At 36.2% G+C, this 19665-nt stretch overlaps 2 protein-coding genes across 5 annotated transcripts in view; one reads left to right on the forward strand and one right to left on the reverse strand.

The window, feature by feature from the left end:
- Window positions 1-16433, forward strand: part of LOC149089611 (uncharacterized) — a 27390-nt gene extending 10957 nt beyond the window's left edge. The window contains exons 4-8 of one of the 4 annotated variants that reach the window (XM_089255557.1): window positions 1599-1888; window positions 7737-8992; window positions 11087-11344; window positions 11612-11706; window positions 16032-16433. In XM_089255557.1, the coding sequence (XP_089111683.1) occupies window positions 1599-1888; window positions 7737-8992; window positions 11087-11344; window positions 11612-11696 (1889 nt within the window). In that variant the 3' untranslated portion in view covers window positions 11697-11706; window positions 16032-16433. The remainder of the gene's footprint in view (window positions 1-1598; window positions 1889-7736; window positions 8993-11086; window positions 11345-11611; window positions 11707-16031) is intronic. The other 3 variants (XM_089231003.1, XM_089255965.1, XM_089230914.1) reach the window with 3 other exon arrangements.
- A 2409-nt stretch (window positions 16434-18842) lies between these two features.
- LOC149089612 (transient receptor potential cation channel subfamily M member-like 2) overlaps window positions 18843-19665 on the reverse strand; it is a 68814-nt gene continuing 67991 nt past the window's right edge. The window contains exon 30 of the mRNA XM_089234427.1: window positions 18843-19040. Within this exon, the coding sequence (XP_089090553.1) occupies window positions 18924-19040 (117 nt within the window). The 3' untranslated portion in view covers window positions 18843-18923. The remainder of the gene's footprint in view (window positions 19041-19665) is intronic.

The raw sequence follows: 19665 nt of genomic DNA on the forward strand, positions 1-19665 counted from the left end.
ATTATAATATAGCAAAATAAATTGAGGCCTGTTGACATAATTCAAAAAGTGGCTGCTAGTGGGAGTGTCTGTTAGGGGCCGTTCAAGTATTATGTAATCAAAGTTTTGGCCATTTTTGACCCCCCCCCCTCCCTTGTCAGCAAAATCTCGTCATCAGCTCTGCCCCCTCTGAATCCTAACTAATATTTTCATAAAGAGTGGTTGCTGACATAAGCATTATCCAAATTCCCCCCCCCCCCCCCCCCCGTCATCAAAAGTCAGCAAATCGGAAACCTCCTTCCCCCCATCAATGATGACATGATACTTGAACAGCTCCTTATGGGAGGTTCCACTGTATACATATTATAGCAGGTTTTGTCAATCTAGTCTTTTGTGCCCCTGATGCTTAATTTCATTTTAAATTTAATCGCATGAGATTTCTTAGCAATTGAAAATTATTTCAAAAAAGTCTCAAATGTTTGAATAGTCACTGGGATACCTTGGCCTGACTAGTCTCTTGGGCTATGTACTGATTTCAGTTCAATCTTGTGCCACAACACCCATCTGTTTGAGTTATGCTTTATTATGTGCTAGCTATAATACCCGACAGTATTATAGCTAGCACATAATAACCGGCACTGTCCAGGTTTTCTTCAATTACTGGGAGGATTGAAAAGCGACAAACCAATTATAAAGGAATAAACTATTATGCATAATACTGGCAGCTTAAAGTGAAAAAAGCCATTGTAAAGGCATATGTCTAAAACACATTGTTAAGGAACCACGGTAACTGAAGTAAACATTCTGAAAGTCATTCTTGAAGCTCAGAAACCATTGTTGCCTGACAGACAATTCAGTTTTTCAGCCCATCCAGTTTTTGACCCATTTTAGGCATTTGCCCAGCTCTGACAAACTTTTAAAGTAGCCCAATTTCACATATATGCACAATTTGGCGATGATCGGTCTAAAATTATAGTTTTGTATAGAGAACATACATATACACACAGATAATCAATTTTATGTGCATGGATTATTTGACAATAATCAATTTTGATTGAGTGCATCTTTTTTTTAGTGGGTACAGGACATAAGTATTTTTTTGCAACTTGTGTGTTTTCAAAGAATACAGTGGCCTCACAATGTATTAATCTATCACTGAACTAATGTCAAATAGTTCAATTCCTGGAACTAGCTCAATTCCTTTGAACTAGTCCAATTCCTGGTGTATATTTTATATTACCAGATTTTGCTCGTACAATATTAGAATGTTTTCTTGTGGAATTTAATTTTTGCTTGTAGTGATTTGTGCAGTTCCTCCCCCCAAAGGACTGAACAATTTATATAATAAATTAATTTTGTAAGAAGTTCATTTATGTTCTTTATTCAAGGGAACCTGCTACTCAAAATTTGATTCAAAACACAGCAGTGTTTGGAATTCTCTTTTGGAAATACAATGGAATGTTTGGAATAAGGGAATGGTCTTGGATTGTAGATCTTTTACAATAGCATTTAGGTTTAAATGTGTAATTGTTTAAAAAAAGTGGGTAATATTTCATCGAATCATGTTATAGTTATATTGAAGTAGAATTAAGTGTCATTTTCGAATTTCTCATCGTAAGCAGATGAAAAGGAACTGGGTAGTCTCAGCTCTCTGATCTCACCGAATGTCTCAGAGTCCACATCTCCAAGTGCCACATGTGGTGATGCATCCCTGTCTCCCATTCCTATCCCTTCATCATCACCATCCTCATGTCAAGCATCACCAGCATCTACTTCTATTCTGAAACCACCCAAGAAGCGGTATTTAGTCAATGGGGAGTTCAAGTGTGACTCCAAAGAAGATGAAAAAAGGGAGAACAAGGAATACCAGATGCAAAATGCTTGCTCTGCTCTAATGGAGTTGGCTGAGGTAAACTGATCATATATTTTCAGATGTACTTTGTGCATTGTGATTTAAAACATGCACACAGCACTTGAATATGATTATAATTTATTATAATGAAAAATAGTTCCAAATATAATATCTAATTTCATGAATTTTTATGATGATAGACAAACTTTTGAATTTGGTTCAAATCTCATTCTTGTTGCTACTTAATGAGATTAAAATGAGTACTAAAAATGCTTCTTTTCGATGATAATACAGTCAAACCAGTCTATAACAATACTGTAGGGACCTAGCAAAATATTGTTATTGACAGGTTATTGTCGACAACCTGAACATTTGTGCTACTATTTTCTATTGAATAGGAATTCTACCAGGACCAAAGAAAATATTGTCAGAAGCAGGTTTATTGTTATAGACAGTATCATTTCATATTCAAACCAGAGGGAGGATATAGATAAGATATTTCCCCTAATGAGCTTGAGGCGACCACCGATAGACAAAAGTTTCATTTTCAACCCATCTCATTAACGGCAATAAATTGCAATAGTGATATGGCCAGAGTTGGCATTTGAAGTAGTATTTCATAAAGGTTTCTCTGCACTACTGAAACGAGAGATAGCCAACTGGTAGGCTAGAGTGGCGCATAAAGGCTTTCTTCAAAAATTGAATAAATGTTTCAATTTTTCACTCAAAGGAATTCTCTGATTCTTGAACAATTTGACTTCTTATCAATAAGTATGTGGTGAAGTTTATGTACTCCATGTGTTTTTATTTTGTTTTTCATCTTAGAATAGCCAGTCCAAGAGGCATTCATTTTAGGAAGTGTGGGTCCAGGGTTGCTGGCATTTTATGAGTGCAGGGTTCAAGGACATCTGCATAGGAGGGGACATGCATTGCATTACCAAAAATTCGTGGGAGTGGGAACAAACACTCCGAGCCTTCATGAGATTTTCCCCTTTAATGGGATTTAAAAACAAAAAAAATCCTACTCAAAGTAACAAAACAAGCATTTTAAGGAAAACCAGGTGGGGATTAATTATATTGAAAAAAAAAAGGGGGAGAAATGATAATATGTCCTGTAAAAATGGGATGCATGATCTACATGTCCAAAAAATTAGGGAATATAGTGGTTTCGGCTATAAAAAGCAGATCAGGGAAAGTTTTAGTGGCTGAAGTGCGATTCAGAGGTGTAGTACAATATGAGAAAAGATAATCATGCATGTGAAACATGGAATAATAAAATTTTATTTGAGTTTCATGCTGAAGAGCAGAATATGCATATTTTGTACATTAAAAACAAGGAAATGTGTTTGTTTTTGTCTGAAAAAATATGTATTTTTGGCTTTCCTGGATGGAAAGAAATGTTTAAACCCCTGTTAGGCAAGAACTTGCAGACATTATTGATGAGGAACTGAGCTGTACTGCCCTACTCATCAAAATGGAAGTCATCCACAAACCGAGCACGATGTGGGGTAGCATTATCATCCATGAAAAGGAATTCATTTCCAACTGCTGCAGCATAGGGGGATCGCAAAAGGTCTGATAATCTCATTTCTATAGCTCTGAACCATCAGTGATCCATTCCTGATGATGTACAGAAGTGCCATTTAGTGCGGCCATTGTATGGCGATACCCGCCCAGGCCCAATTGGCTCGCCTCCTCCATACTGTGTAGGCTACTTTCACGCATGAATGTCAGATTGTTTCCAGTGCCAAGTTCTGTCCAAATCAAATGTTGCCTATTGTCAGGTTGAAAAGTGAAATGGGACTTATCAGAAAACAAAACATTGGACCATTCATTTTGACCCCAACTGACATGTTCTTGTGTTCACTGTCTGCGGTCAACACGGTGGTGTCTGGTCAAAGGAATGCACACCATAAGTCTACAAGCCTAAAAACAAATAGAGTCGGTTTCTCAGTTGAAACATTGGTTCCAGTAACTGTTCGAAGTTGTTGCTGTAGATTAGCACAGGGCTCTCACTCAAAAAAGTGAAGGTAAGACGGGGTATTCCCCCTTCCCCTAGACAACATAATCATGGCAAAATAAAAAATAGAAATCTCTTAAAAAATTAAATAAAAAAATTCATAGCACTATTTCAGTATCATGAGATTTTGATTCAAGCCAAAGCAAATTGACAATAAATGACTTGGTAGCAAAAACAATTTTTTGGCCACAACAGTATACTTAGAAACCACAGATAATTCTTTTTTGTCTCTCCTCACAATATATATCATATTCTTTTTGGAGTCTTCCACAGTCCATGCTGTCAACTTTCTTTGACAATGCACAGCAAATTATGAAAACATGTAAGTTTTTAAGAATGGTGCTCTTTTGAGACCACTTTCAAAAGCACAGTGCGAAATGTGTAAATTACAAGATCCGATGTGAATAAGTCAAGGTGAACCAAATCATTTTACTGCTTTGTCTATCCTTTTTTTTAAAGGGATTTGTTTATATTTTACTGTTCAATGCCAGTGTCATCATTTTTGACCAATGAAGCATTTCAATTCTAGCTCTTTGCAGAGCATTGTAAATATTGTTTATCACTCTGCATGCCCTAAACATACAGAAGACAACTGGAAAATACAGAAGCTATTGGGTAGCATCAGAATCACAAAACCTAGAATAGGCCTATGTATCCAACTGCTTTGTGTTGTTTCACCTATACACAAAATATGCACCATAATTTTGAATGTTACTGTCCAAGACCATGAAGTAGCAAAGACAAAATTATTTTTTCCATCCACACACACAGAATTTTTAATGACCACTCTACTTGTTATAAAATGTTAAACCCTCGAACTAAGCAAAAGAAAAATTAATAAACCAAATGGCCCACATACCACCCTAAATAACCTGAAAAATGATTGTTTCTGCCTTGGCAGAATCGTTAATCACAATCTACTACACTTGTATTATTTGGCAATATATCAATGATTCCTTTCTCAATTAAAATAAATTATGCAAATTTTGTTGATAGGATTTGGTGAAAAAAAGTAAGACAAAATCTAGAAAGTAGGGCATTTTATAAAAAAGTAGGACCCCTATGAGTAGCCTTCATTCTGCAGTTCCTGCTGACCGTCAGTCTCAAATATTGATAGTTATTTTGTGATGTTGAAGGCCCCGACCTTGCCCTGGTTTTTAACTTACATCTCCAGTTTCCAAACACTGATTCCATAGACGAATTGACAAGAAATCGCTCTTTGAGAACCGCCAATGGCTTCCACTACAATGGATTGTTTTTGACCTGCTTCCAAATGACAATAGCCCTTCAGGTTTTCCATTCTAACAAATGCTATTCAGACATCACACTCATTTAAGCAATCAAGAAGCATTCAATCGTTTCTTCCTACCACTTTTATAAAGTTGATTGTTAGCCATGTTTCATTGGCTGCCGGTGACACATGGGTTTTGACTTCACAGAAAAAAAAATCTGCATACTCTGAAGTATCGAATGCGATAAATTTGCATTTCAATTCTTTTTCTTTAACCATGGATAAAAAAATGAAGTTGTTGTGTCTCTAATTATCACCAAATTTGCAATATCCTCTAATTGTTTTGAGCAGTGTACTTAAGAATACCACATGACTAACCTGCTAGAACTGGTGTTGTCTGAAGCAAACACATACACCCTATGCGTGAATGCTTTGTGACTACAAGACATTCTAAGCTTTCAGTTGCGAGCAGAAAAAATTTTGGGTCCTGTTTGGAAACTTTTTGTCGAGATGTTAAAAATTATTAAGTCAGCATATAGGGTGGGAGCAATGGGGTTAAACCCAAAGTAATTTAAATCAAGCTGATTTAAATCGGTGTGCCCTTTTGGCACTTGTAATGGATGCTCAGAATGTCTGCTAAAATAGCACAGCACATATTAGACTGAGGTGTCAGTACCTTTGCAAACGTTTTATTACAGCCATTTTAAGTAATTAATCCAACAGTGGTATTTTTTGTTTATTTATTGTGGATGTTTAGAGAGGCCATCCCATTATTTTTTATATTTTGCTGTTTTTTAATCCTTGATGCAGCTCAAACTTTAGTTTCACTTACTGCTTTTTTGCAACATTCGCCGTTACTCAGTGAAGATTTTTCTAGCAGGGCAAAAAAAAAAAAAACCATATTTTTCATTAAGACACAAATACCTAAATGGCCTACAATCACAATATATACACATACATAGATGTGCTTGATTCGGTCAGGCCTGGTTGGTTTGTCACACTTGTAAGCAAGCTTTGTTTAATTCAGTGGTAAATGGTGTAACTTGCTCACATTTGACGCATACAGCAAAACCTCTCTGGGGTCATTTAAGTATTACGTCAGCATCAGGGTGGTGTTTCAGATTTGCTGACAAGGGGGGTTTGAAGGTTGCTTCATCATCAACCACCCCTTTTTGAAGATATGAAATATTCTAAGCTGCTGATGGGGGGGGGGTCAGTGTTTTGCTGACAAGGGGGGAGGAGGAGGTCAAAAATGGCTGAAATTCTGCTTACGTAATACTTGAATGGCCCCTCTTTGGTGGACACTGGTGGTCTTTAAAATAGCAGTGACCACATCTGAGGGAGTTGTTATTGAAGAGTTTTAAAAAATGTACTTATTTTTGGCCATTACAAGGGTTTCAATGTATTTGAAAAGTTCCAAAACTTCTCAATTGCACAAGTATACAATCTCTGACAATAAAGTTCGGTGAATAGTCCTGTAACATTAACGTAGATGAAATGTTAACGAAAGTTACCTTACTGTCCTTCGAAATAGTCACCTCCCATTACTATGTACCACTGAGATCTCCTATACATGTCTTGGAAACTTTGAAAGAAGTCTTCTTTTGGGATGGAGTTCAAAAGCCTCGTCACGTTTCGTTGGATGTCAGGAATATCGTCAAATCTCTTTCCTTTCAAAGCGAGTTTGAGTCGTGGGAATAGGAAGAAGTCTGGAGGATTGAGATCTGACGAGTATGGTGGATGTTCAATTTGCACCACCCCCCTTTTTTGCCAGGAACTGTTTGACGATATTGGCTGTGTGAGGGCGAGAATTGTCGTGAACGAGAAACCATGAACCTTGTTGTGCGTTCTGAGGTCGTACCCTGCATAGACGTTTCATGAAATGGGTCAAAATTTCAAAATGCCTCATTCATCGTCGTTCCCTCAGGTAGAAATTCCTTGTGGATAATGCTTTGACTATCAAAAAAGGTGATTAGCATCATTTTGATGCGTGATTTTTTGCTCTGACCTTCATGGACAGTGCTTGATCTTCATAAACACGTACCAGCATCGCGTGAGTTTCTTTCGGTGTCTTGCCAAGCTTAAAACAAAACTTTAAATTGATCTTTTGTTCGTTCATTTTCCTGTTCTCAGTTAAGAACCAATGCACTAAACAAGCACTTTGTAAAACAAGTCTTTCACGGAACACAAACGACGCTCAACTGAACATTGGTGGCAGCAGATGGTTAACACCTGCTGCTACGCATGTGCAGTGTTTTGTTTCGCCAGTGTTGCCAGATCGGCCGTTCTGACCTCATTCATCGAACTTTATTGTCAGAGGTTGTATGTATGAGTGCCTGAGTAGCATGATGCTTGTCTTCCGCTGTGAAAGTTGCTGTCAAGGTCCATGGGTTTGAATCCAGCCAAAAGAACATCAGAAAAAGTTTACCTATCAAGCCTGGGACAACCACCTGTAGATATCGCCTTCATTTCTCACCCAACTATTCACTAGTTGGAAATTGCCATACGACAATATATTACTGGAGTTGGTGTACATTAAAGTAGTATATGTATGACAATTTAGCTATTGTAAACATCTTTTGTATGAAAAACTTGGATACTGTAATATTATATGAACATTTTTGAAAATGTGATTTATTGGTTTAATTTTTCAGATATGTGCAAATACAGCTCCCCATACACAAACTGTGGCAATACCGGCTGTTGGTACAGCTATCAATGAAGGACATGGACTTTACAAAAGTATTTTCAGCTTTCCAAAATTGACTAATTATAAGTCTTATCCTAGGCTTGATACAAGTGCTAGTAGCAGTAGTATACAAAGTTCAACATACCTTAACCGTGCACCGAGCTCTACCTCTGTAACTTATATGGGACCCACATCACCATCGTGTTCTAGGGAGTATGCACCCCATCACAATGCGTCCAGTGTACATGATTACCAGGAACAGCCATTAAATTTGTGCAAAGAAAAAGAGAAAACTTTCAGGACCAGTAACCAGCAGATCATCAACCACTTGGTGGATAAGTTCCTGTGTGATAGTCCATCTGCACAGAGCACATCATCTACGAGCACAGCAGACTCTCCAATCACTTCCAGCACATCACCTAGTTTCCCCAAAAGTAGTCAGTTGCGACAGGGCTTCACCTTGTCTGCTGCCATAGAATCGGCCATTGATCAAGCATATAGTAGGACTCCTTCCACGGCACCAACGGAGAAGAAAGATGATGTTGAGACGGATGAGCCAGAGACCGGTTTCATTGACAAAATCAAAAAAGCTTGTCTGGCAAGCTCAAGAATACAATCTGAGAAGCGTAAAACCAACAACCGTTACAGTTTGCCATTGGAACTACAAGATGAGAGTTCAAAGCCTCTTCCGGTGGTCAAGGAAGAGGAGTCGGATGAAGCAAAAAGTGCGACCGAATCAACAAAAACGGAGAGTGTGAACAATGATTCTACTGGTGAAAGTTCCGGTTCCACTAATAACTTGAAACGCGAAGTCAAATTTAGTTCTAGTAAATATTACTCAAAGTATGTTTCCCCGCCAAAGAAATCTCGTGTGTGGTGCAATTTATTTATGAAAGAGCAATTGAGCAACTGTGACTTGGACTCGATCGATGAGAAAAATGCATTGTTGTTTGATTTAGCATCCCCGGTTCGGAGGAATTCCACAAGGACTTGCAAGGGCAGGAGATATCAAGCTCTAATCACAGAGGGGTTGTTGCAATCTACAAAAGAGAGAAAAACTGCTACTGGTCGTAAAACTACTCCTCCCACTGAAAAGTGCAGAACAAAAACCAGCCCAGTGCCAGAAAGTCCACCACCCTTGCCCAAATCTAAACGGAAAAAGAAAGATCATGCTTGGAAAGCAAAAGCACCTGAAGCCGAGGAGTCCAGTGCAGCTAAAAAGTAAGGCGTTACAGTGTATAATTATTTCAAACCATAGAAAATAGATTACCATTGCTTGGTTCTGCCAATTTTTTTTTACCTAAGGTTTTCTTATTTGAAAAGTTATTTTTACTGTGTATGCTTGAGAATATTATTGATTTCATTGCCCTTTTTTTTATTTTTATGCCATACCAAAATCAGACCTACAGTTTATAACTGATGTCAAATGGTTATTTTTCTATGCCTTTCTCAGAAATATTAATGCACCAACTGTTCAGATTGAGAACATTTTTTGCAGCAGCCATGCCCTATGAAGCAGTTTTGGTGCTCTTCCTCAACTGGAAATACACTAGAACCCTTTCTTTCAAACAGAGCACAACTCCGATTCATCGCCATGGGCAAGTGAGTTGTGCCGGAAGTGTGTGTGTGTACCTAACAGTCTGAGTGCGTTATATAGTGCTGTCTGATTTTTCAGTGCTGCCATAATCTATCAGGAAGTCATTGTACACTGATTCAAGAGTTGCTTCCCATAGTGAAGATGGCAATACATTTTCCAAAATAAATTTAAAGCAATAAAAAACTCAACGAATTTAACCAGTCATCAAAAAGTTTCGCCACAGAGAGCAACAGGCCTACAATGGTAAAAAAATTCAATCATCAAACTTCACTTCTGAAATTTAGGTTGGCTCGCATTCGCGGCTCAAAATTGGGAATTACAGAAAACCAACTTCAGATGACCACCACTGTAGCGACGGTGGAGTTAAAGTGATGCCAACAGCATACAGTGTTCCCATGTGCTCACCCTCCCAATTACTAACTTTGCTTAACGGATGGGAACCTGTTTTCAGCATGGTATAATAGCTGTTGGCTTATAGCCCAGATAATCCAAGTGACTTGCCCACTACAAAAAAAAGGATTGGAGAAATGATATTGGTCTATTTTCCAGACCCTTCACAAAATTCTGAGTTTGAAAAATGAAATTTTTCTGAAATTTCAGAAAATAAAAATTAGTCAAACCCCATAAATATTCGATTTCATTTCTTTTGTACAAAATTAACTAGATTGTTTTGCTTCTAATAAAATTACTTTTCACAAAAATAAATACCTTTTTAAAGGTCCTATTTGGAAGCAGATAAGTCTGAGTCAGTCTGAACTTAGCGTGATTCTTAAATAACAAGGGAATTCAAGCATTTACCATCTTTACTTCAAAAATATGGAGCACAGATGGCGGCACTAGCAAGGACATGAAACAAGCGCAACTGTAACAACATTAAATACATTAGGGCCACACGTACATATACACTCATGTTCCACCATGTAGCAATTCATTATAAATTACTCAGAAGAATGTGTACAAGGTGCATATTCAATTAAGTAGTAGTAAGAACTTATATTGCAGCGTAGTCTGAACTGGTCCCTGTAAATCGGTGGGTGCAGTTGGGAACACATGGCATTGGGTCCAGAAATTTTGAGATGTACGAGTATGCAAAGATGTGAAGTCAGGAGATTAACAATTCTCTGCGTGTCTATCATTGGTTTCCATGGGTTGTCCAGGAACCCCCATATATCTGCAGGATGTATTTCAGAACAAAGAAGGCAGAAGTAACTAATGACACAAAGCAAGGGGTCTTTGGCTCTAACAGTATTCAGTAGGCCCTAAGTATTGTAAAATGCTGCCATAGAGGATCAAATGTCTGTATTTTAGTTTGATTAAAATCATAGTTGTTCGGTCATGTTCTTTTTGCAACCAATTCCAACGATTCCCTGTGAAGTGAGTATACTATGTTCACCTTAATTTTTCCAATTAAAATATACTGGAAATGATCAATCAGCAATGAACTAATAGACATTTAATTGACGTGCAAAATAACAATGAAAATATATGTAATTGATTTTAAGTACACCACAATGTATTCTCAGTATTAACTTCGAATTTATTGAAGTTATATGAGTGTAGTGATTTTAATTTTAATGAATGGTTGCTACCATTGCAAGGAGGAAAATAGCATTTAAGTCATATGTTCGAAAAGTTCCTTTGTTTCAATTTTTTTAGTAATAAATGTATTGGGAAATTATATTTTGATAATCAGGTGCCTAATTTGTGTGTTATTGCAGTGATTTTGATCTGAATGAGAAAATTGCATCACTTCCAAAATGTAGCCTTGAAACTTTGAACAAAAAGAAGAGAACTGCCACTTCGTCAGAATCATCGAATGATTCAAAATCCAGCTCAAACTCTTCTAAAGCAGCTAAGAAGGCTTCAAAAGAAGCGGCAATAGTAGCAGCAGCTAATGCAGAAACTGACATTGTGTCAGAAAAGTCCAATGAAGACAATTCCTCATCTGCGGCTTCTAGTGGGAGATATAAAACAGGGCAAGTTTCAGTGTTTTGATGAATTTATGTTATCGAATATTTAAGCTTGTTTGATTCTGAGCCAATAACTGTTGTCTTTCCATTTGAGTTAATCGTGTCGGTTACATGTCAATGTTAAATTATTTTCTTCACATCTTTGCTATTGCTCAAAACCTGCTAATTTTCTTGATTCTATACATTTCCCATACTTCAATGTTATTATTCTTTTAATCATATGATTATATCTATTTTTGCATGTTTTTAATGTGTAACTATTGTTCTTTGCAGAGGTTTTGATCTCGAACAACACATAGCTTCTCTTCCTAAGTGTGATATTGAAGTATTAAACAAAAGGAGGAACAAGAAAGAATAATTTTTTTCCTGTAAGTAATAATAGAGTTTTATAAGTTTATTGATACAAGAAACAAATTTATATTATAGCAGGCGGCTCTTAACCATGGGTCCTAGAGTTGCAAAATAAGAAAGGTCACACACTTTTTTCACAAATCAATTTTGGAATTTTTCCAGACAAGTTCCTGTATTTGGTTCCAGGTATTCATACCAAGTTCCAGGTATTTCATACCTGGAAATTGTGGGCACCTTATCGAGCTTCGCATCCTGAAAACTTGATGAATAACTCATGATCATGCAGTGATGATTGGCTACAACAGTGTAAATATTCATTCATTACACTTCAATCACTGAGTTGAGAAAAAACTCAGTTTAAAAAATTGATTACAGATGGCAGCACAACACATAACAAGCATTACACTGAAACAAACTTCACGGAAGGTTCAGTATATGTACACACACATTCCAACATGCACCAATTCGTTGCAAGTTCCACAGAGCAATATAGGTGAGGTGCATGTCTGGTTTAGTAGTGATGATTGGCTGTAGATTTATTTTCAATGGTTCTCTGACATGAATGCGAGTCGGTAGTCAGTTTTGTTTCAAATACAAAAAATCAGCAGCCAGCAGCAGAAACAACTAGGGTTCCTATTGTCAATTGTCTTTGCGCCAAAGCTCAACAAAATTGTTAATTTTGCAAGCAAAAGAGATGTTCCAACAAATAACAAGTGTTAAATTGCCAGTGTTGTTACCAAATACCATATACTTGTATTCTGTATGAGCAGACCCCAAAAAATAGAAACAAATTTTCTCTCCGAAATGTGTTCAAAGATATGCTGATATAAAAAATGACCAAAAAAAAACCACTTCAAAATACTTCCATTCAGGCGACCTTTTACGAGACACAGGGCTCCCACTCGTCCTAGTTTTTGGTAAAATGTCCTACTTTCTCGGTTTTGTCCTACTTTTTTACCAAATCTTATCGACAAAATTTGTGTAATTGATTTTAATTGAGCAGAAAATTATTGATATATTGCCAAATATTACATATGTTGGAGAATGCAATTAATGATTCTGCCAAAGCAGAAATTGTATCATTTTCAAGGTAATTTGGGGGGGGGGGTAGTATGTGGACCATTTGATTGATTAATTTTTCATTTGCTTAGTTTCAGGGTTCAACAAGTATAGTAGTCATAAAAAACTTCTGTCTGGATGGAAAAATAATTTTGTGTTTATTACTTCATGGTCTTGGACAGTAACTTTCATCATTCAAAATTATGGTGCAAATAGGTGAAACAACAGTTTGCATTTCATAGCAGTTGGATACATAGGCCTATTAGGTTTGGTGATTCTGATGCTACCCAATAGCATTCAGTTGTCTTCTGTATTTTTAAGGCATGAACAGGCATAAACAATATTTACAATGCTCAGCAAAGAGCTAGAAATGGAAGTGCTTCATTTGTCAAAAATGATTACACTGGCATTGAACAAATGTGAACAAAACAGAAAAATACCTACAGAGTGAACAATGTGAACAAAACAGAAACACAATGTGAACAAAACAGAAACACAATGTGAACAAAACAGAAACACAATGTGAACAAAACAGAAAAATTTAAAAAATGATGAGCAACGTAGTAAAACTATCTGGTTCACCTTGCCTTATATACGTCGGATCTTGTAATTTACACATTTTTTGCATTGTGCTTTCGAAAGTGGTCTCGAAGGTACATCATTCTTAAAAAATGTATGTCTTCAAAATTTGCCGTGCCTTGTCGAAGAGAGTTGACAAGCTCGTCACTTTGGAAGACTCCAAAAAAGAATGTAATATACAAATACAACGCCACAACAGACAAAATGCCCAACGACGTGGCTGATAAAAAGATGCCCATAAAAATATGGTTTTCATATATTTCAAAAATACAGCAACCCAATTAAAAATGCAATTAACACAAATTATAAACAATATATACACATGATAAAATATTATACAATGCCCATAAAGAATACTTATGGTTGTCTTATTCTAAGAATGGATAGCTTCTCGATTTACCCCAACATGTTTATCGTACTTCTTTTTAAACGTGTCAATTGTGTTACAATTTACTACCTCCGGGGGTAAGCTATTCCATTTATTAACAACCCTATTCGAGAAAAATTCCCTGCGACACCATAACCTCGCATTGTCCCTCACCAATCGATACTGGTGTCCCCTTGTAAAAGCAGTCGATAGGCGGTGTACTAAAAGTTCATGGTCCATCCTATTGAAAATTTTAAACACTTCGATCATATCTCCTCGACACCTGCGTTCATCCAATGTAAACATATTCAAAAAATGAAGTCTCTCTTCATAACTCAAGCCCTGTGTGCCAATAAGGACACACATAGCTCTTCTCTGCACCCCTTCAACCAAGTCTATGTCCCTCTGTAGGTATGGTCTCCAAAACCTTACAGCATACTCTAGTCCAGGACGAACTAAAGCCTCGAAAAAGCAGAAGAATGATTTTAGGAGAACGCGAAGAGACCTTTTTGAAAATGAGACCAAGCATTCTATTCGCTATTTTGACCACCGCTGAACAATGTTCAGAAAACCTAAGTTGCTCGTCAATGAGAATTCCCAAATCGGTGACCCTAGTTGAATTCAGGATAGTGACACCATTCAACTCGTAAGAGAACCGTGGGTTGTTCAAACCAAAATGAGCGACCATGCACTTATCTACGCTAAACGTCATGCTCCATTCATTTGCCCATGCTGCAATCCTGTTTAAGTTGGTCTGGAGCAACTCCTTATCGCTTTCATTCCCGATTAGCTTCACATCATCTGCGAATTTGCTAGTAATCCCATCGATACCCTGATCGAGTTTGTCGATAAAAAGTGAAAAAAGTATGGGGCCAAGGACACTTGTGACGTCTGTCCAACCAGAGAATTCCCCGTTCACCATAACTCGTTGCGACCTATCTCTTAACCACGATTCTATCCAATTCAGCAAGTTGCCCCCAATTCCAATCTTGTGTAAACGCTTCAATAGTTTGCCATGTTGGACCCGATCGAATGCCTTCTGGAAATCAAGGTAAACAACGTCGACATTTTTGCTCTTACCCAAAGCCTTAGTCACATGATCATAGAAGCAAAGGAGGTTAGTTACACATGACTTCCCCTTCCTGAACCCATGCTGATTATCCGACAATATTCTCGTCTTATATATATATATATATGAGGAGAGACAGCAAAGAATTATCTGTGGTTGCTAGTGCACTGTTTTGGCCAAAAATTGGTTTTATAACAGAGTCATTTTGTTTTGGCATGACTGGAAATAGTGCTAGGGGGAAAAAAAAGTTAATTCAAAATTTTTATTATTTTTAAAAAAAATTGTTATTAAAAAAATTTTTTTTAGGGATTTTTTTCCCATTATGCTACGATTATGTTGTCTAAGGGGGTTACCCTCCCCCCATCCTACTTTTTAGTCCTGCGTTTTCTTACTTTTTCTCATTTTTTGAGTGGGAGCCCTGGAGACAGCATTAATATGATTTTCTATCATTTCAATAGCTATAGTATGAGCAAGAAGACATAATTATACAAAATGCTTAGTTGGCTGGCCAGATATGCTACTGTTTGCAGGTCACAAACTTTTGAAATTATCATGTAGATTCATACTTTTTAGAAACCCTCTTCTACATACAGCCATCTTAATGCATGGCCTCACCTAAGCACTGCCGTGAACCTCCTGGTACATGAAAGGCCTCAGATTGTTACATATCAATTACCATTAATTGTGTCCCACTTGTGAAGGTGTCTTAGTTACATTACTAGACCAGAATGCTCCCATGGTGCTGAAACGTGGCTTTTTTTTTTGTGGGCTAAAATGAACCCACTTTACGAGTCGGAATTGGTGCACTTTTGCTGTTGGGGGTGTTGTAAAACTTGAGTCAAGTTTTTTCTTCTTCAAAAACTCATGTATAGCGCCCCACTGTAGATGAAAATGCAACAACCAAAGATATAATACCTTTTTGTCTCTCTTTTCCGTTATTATGGCATTTTCTCAAGAAATTCATAGAAATAGAACTCATCAGATTGAGGCAATGTTTGTTGATATATTTGTCTAACTTTGAGGAGAAAATAATGTCTTATATGTACGATAAGGAAAACTCAGAATTTTCCCTTGGATATGTGGTAGAGACACTGCAGTAGTCATTTATAAATAAGTAATTTTTAGCATCAAAGCTAAATTTTTCACGATTCCTGTGTTCAAATCTACCTTGTTCTGCACCATGCTTGTACAACACTATATTGCAATTTTCTAATTGTATTAGTTTTCCCTCTTGTGTTTCTCTAATGCAAATATTATTTTCTTTACAGGTCATAAATGGTGTCTCGAGATATTGTCACCAGTTTTATTTTTCCTGATTACATCAAACTTATTCTTATTACCCCAGTCATTTGCGGCATGCTAAGATTTGTTGAAAATTACTATTTGTTTTGTTGGTTTTTTTGTATGTGTAATATGTATAGATAAATAGATCAGAGAGATGTTTATAATTTATATTTAAATACGAATTTTTTTTTTCTATTTTTGTTGTAATTGTCTTTTTTCTGCATTTATTGTTCATTGTATGTATTATTGTACAGTGAGTAAAAATGAACACATATATATGAAAATATTTGACTGTTTTTGAAATTTTTCTCTAAAAATTATACTAAAATATACAGGGGCTGTAATATGAAATTAAATTAATAAAAATCAACTAATTGACACACACAAAAAAAAATTGTTTCTGCTAAAATACTTGTTTTTTTTTCTTTAAGATCTAAAAATTGTTTGAGATTTCACTCGCAGATGGTGCTATATAAAAGTCTCTACAATACATAAAAGTGCAACATAAGTAGTGTAGATGGCATGATAGATCACGTTATGGTCATCTCTATCTCCACGTTTAATCCTTGCTCTCTTGATTTCATCTCATGGGGACATGTCAGAAACAGTGTTTTTGCCTCGTGTAACTAACATTGAGAAACTAGACAAAAATCAAGGAAGTGAATAAGGCTCTTCTGCAATCAGTGTTAGTAGACATGTGGGTTAAAATTGGGCATTATTCAGATGTAGCCCAAGATATAAAAGGTGCTCATATTGAAATATGGTAATGTTAAATGCATAAATCATAACATAAAATTGCACAATTAATGTTTTATGTAAAATTTGTGATATAGCGCCATCTGAGGATGAAATTTCAAACTATTTTTAATCAAAAAATAATTCCATGAAAAAAATTATTTTAGTGCAAACCATGTTTTTATTGTGTATCAACTGGTTGATTTTTGTATAAATTTTTTAAATGTGGACTTTTTGCTTACCCTACACAGTGGAACCTCTCGATAACAGGCATCATGGGGGCCAAATTTTCTTCCTAATGGGGAGTGTCTGTTAATATACAGCAAATTATACTGGGGTAATTTTTCTCAGACTTCAAAAGCATTGCCGTATGCAAAGGGGGGGGAGGGTTCTAACCCCCCAAGCTGAGATTAGTGTTATTTTGGAGGAAAAACATAAACCCCCACCCGAGAAAATTCTGTGTATGCCTATGTTCAAAAGTATCCATTAACAGGAGTCTGCTTATGGTGAGTGTATTATGGAGGTTACACTGTATAATAGTTATCTTGAATTTTTTTCTGATTTCCTATTGAATGAAGCTAACTTTATACACAATGTCAGGATTATTGGACCGATTTTAATCAGTGTATAAAAACAAAGTATATACAGGGTCGGCAAAAAGTCCGTAGAAACTGGAAAAATAACCTAAATAAAAATGGTTGGCAGGGTTAGCATCGCTAGATCATGAGAATTTTTTTAAATAGTAAAAAAACAGCTGATAGGTGGCGTTGATGTACACAAGTCAAAGAACAGATACGCAAATAACAAACAGAATGCCTCAAAATCGTTTATTACAGCAGTATGTGTTCCACACCACTACCACAGGGAATAACACATCACATATGTGTTACACATTGTTTGAGTATCTGTCCTTTGACTTGTGTATGTCAGCGCCACCTATCAACTGTTTTTCAGGGGTTTTTTCCTATCTTAAAAAATTCCCATGACCTAGCGATGCTAACACATTATCACACATGTGTTATTCCCTGTGGTGGTCATGTGGAACACATACTGCTGTAATAAACAATTTAGTGGCATTCTGTTCGTTATTTGCGTATGTCAGTGCCACATATTGGCTGTTCTTTTTTCCTGTCTTAAAAAAATTCCTGTGACCTAGTGATGCTAACCCTGCAAATCTTTGAGTTATTTTTCCGGTTTTTACAGACTTTTTGCCCACCCTGTACAGTCACATAAGTGCTTAAACTACATTTTCCAAACTGCTGATAATTAAAACTATGGATACAGTCCGCAGATACTGTGACACTACTTTATAATTCGAGGTCTGGATATCCAGAGGTACTGAAATTTTTCATCATTCCTTTTCTAAAGTTGTCTTTTGCAAAGAATGAGTTATATTAAATTATGTATCATTTTTTTCCATTGAACATGAGTAATTCTGATGAGAAGTAGGTCTTCATCTCTAGGCTGAATTGTCATGGCCAGAATTTTCCACAGGTCCCCTCTAAAGTAAATTTATAGTGTAAAAAAATATTCATATCGGCCATAAACATGGAGCCCCTGTCAACATTTATACAGAATCCATGGTCAGTTGTTTGATGAATTGAGGGCAAAGCAAGTAAGAGTGAACACAGTTTCTTCTCCCACTTAAAAAATATTTTTCTATTACTTTCGGATAATCTGAGTTTCCAGTTATCCGGGGTGGTCTCGGTCCTGTTCACTTCGGATTATCAAGACTCTACTGTATTTGTGTACAATGGTCTCAGCAATTCAAATGCTGGATAGACTTATATTGAAAACATTGTCTTGAAATTCAACATTGCGACAGATTGGTGTGGAATTATGATGCACCTGTTTGCAAAGGTGCATCATAATTCAGCACCAATCTTCAACGCACAAATAACATTTTAGGTTTTGGTCATGATAAAACCTGTTCTTTCTGTTTGTTGCTTTTTATCAGAGAAATGCTAAATGTTCTGATATCTTCTCTTTGGATAATTTTATTTGCGAAATCTCTCTGTAAATTAAATGAGAATAATCAAAGATGAAATCAGAACTCATAATAATATTACAACCTTTAATTGTTCAAATAAACACCATTAATTAGTATAAATAACTGCAGTAAATAACAAAAAAAAAAAAAGTTAGAACTTAGCGACATGGGCTTTCATGGATCCAAAAACTGTTTGAAGAAGTTTGGCTTCACCATTTGGCAAGCATGCAAAAACATCATCCGTGATTAGGCGCCACTTTATCAAACTCTGCAGGAGGGATGGAGAAAGATGCAATCAAGAATAAATACAAAGTCTAATACTTGTAAGAAATATACAGAAATATTTATCTGTAAGCGTAGCATAACCATTTTTTATCTTTTGTGATGAAAATCTGAAATTAAACCCATCTGAGAGAAATAATACTTGGTTACATTTATTAATAAATCAGTGTTTAATTCTCTGAAAAATGTATGAGCTCTAAAATAAAATGAGTATTAAATTAATACTAATTTTTACATTAAGTTTTTAATTCGTTTTTTTCTTTGGTGATATATGTTTTTGTATTTGGTTGCTGTATTTTAGTTATGTTTGACATTCATATTTTTTATGAGCATCTTTTCTCAGCCACCTCACTAAGCAATTTGCCTGTTGTGGCATTTGTACAGGAAATAAGTGTGCTAATCAGAAAAAAATTAGGAGAGTGTCTTGAGGAAGAAATTCAAAAAATTTCAGTGCCTCAAATTATACAGAACATTAAGATTCCATTACAGTTTCTAATTCTGAATTTCCTTTTTCTGTTTTTTTAACCCAATAAATAGGTTCTTCCAGGGGCATGTGATCATTTGTTGATGATCATGGTCATTCATGTTGGAAAGTAAAAGAAGGTAATAAT

Source organism: Pholcus phalangioides, unplaced genomic scaffold (assembly GCF_987345545.1).
Source record: "Pholcus phalangioides strain wild (caught in Gottingen) unplaced genomic scaffold, Ppha-v1.0 ptg000001l_1, whole genome shotgun sequence".
NCBI lineage: Eukaryota > Metazoa > Arthropoda > Arachnida > Araneae > Pholcidae > Pholcus > Pholcus phalangioides.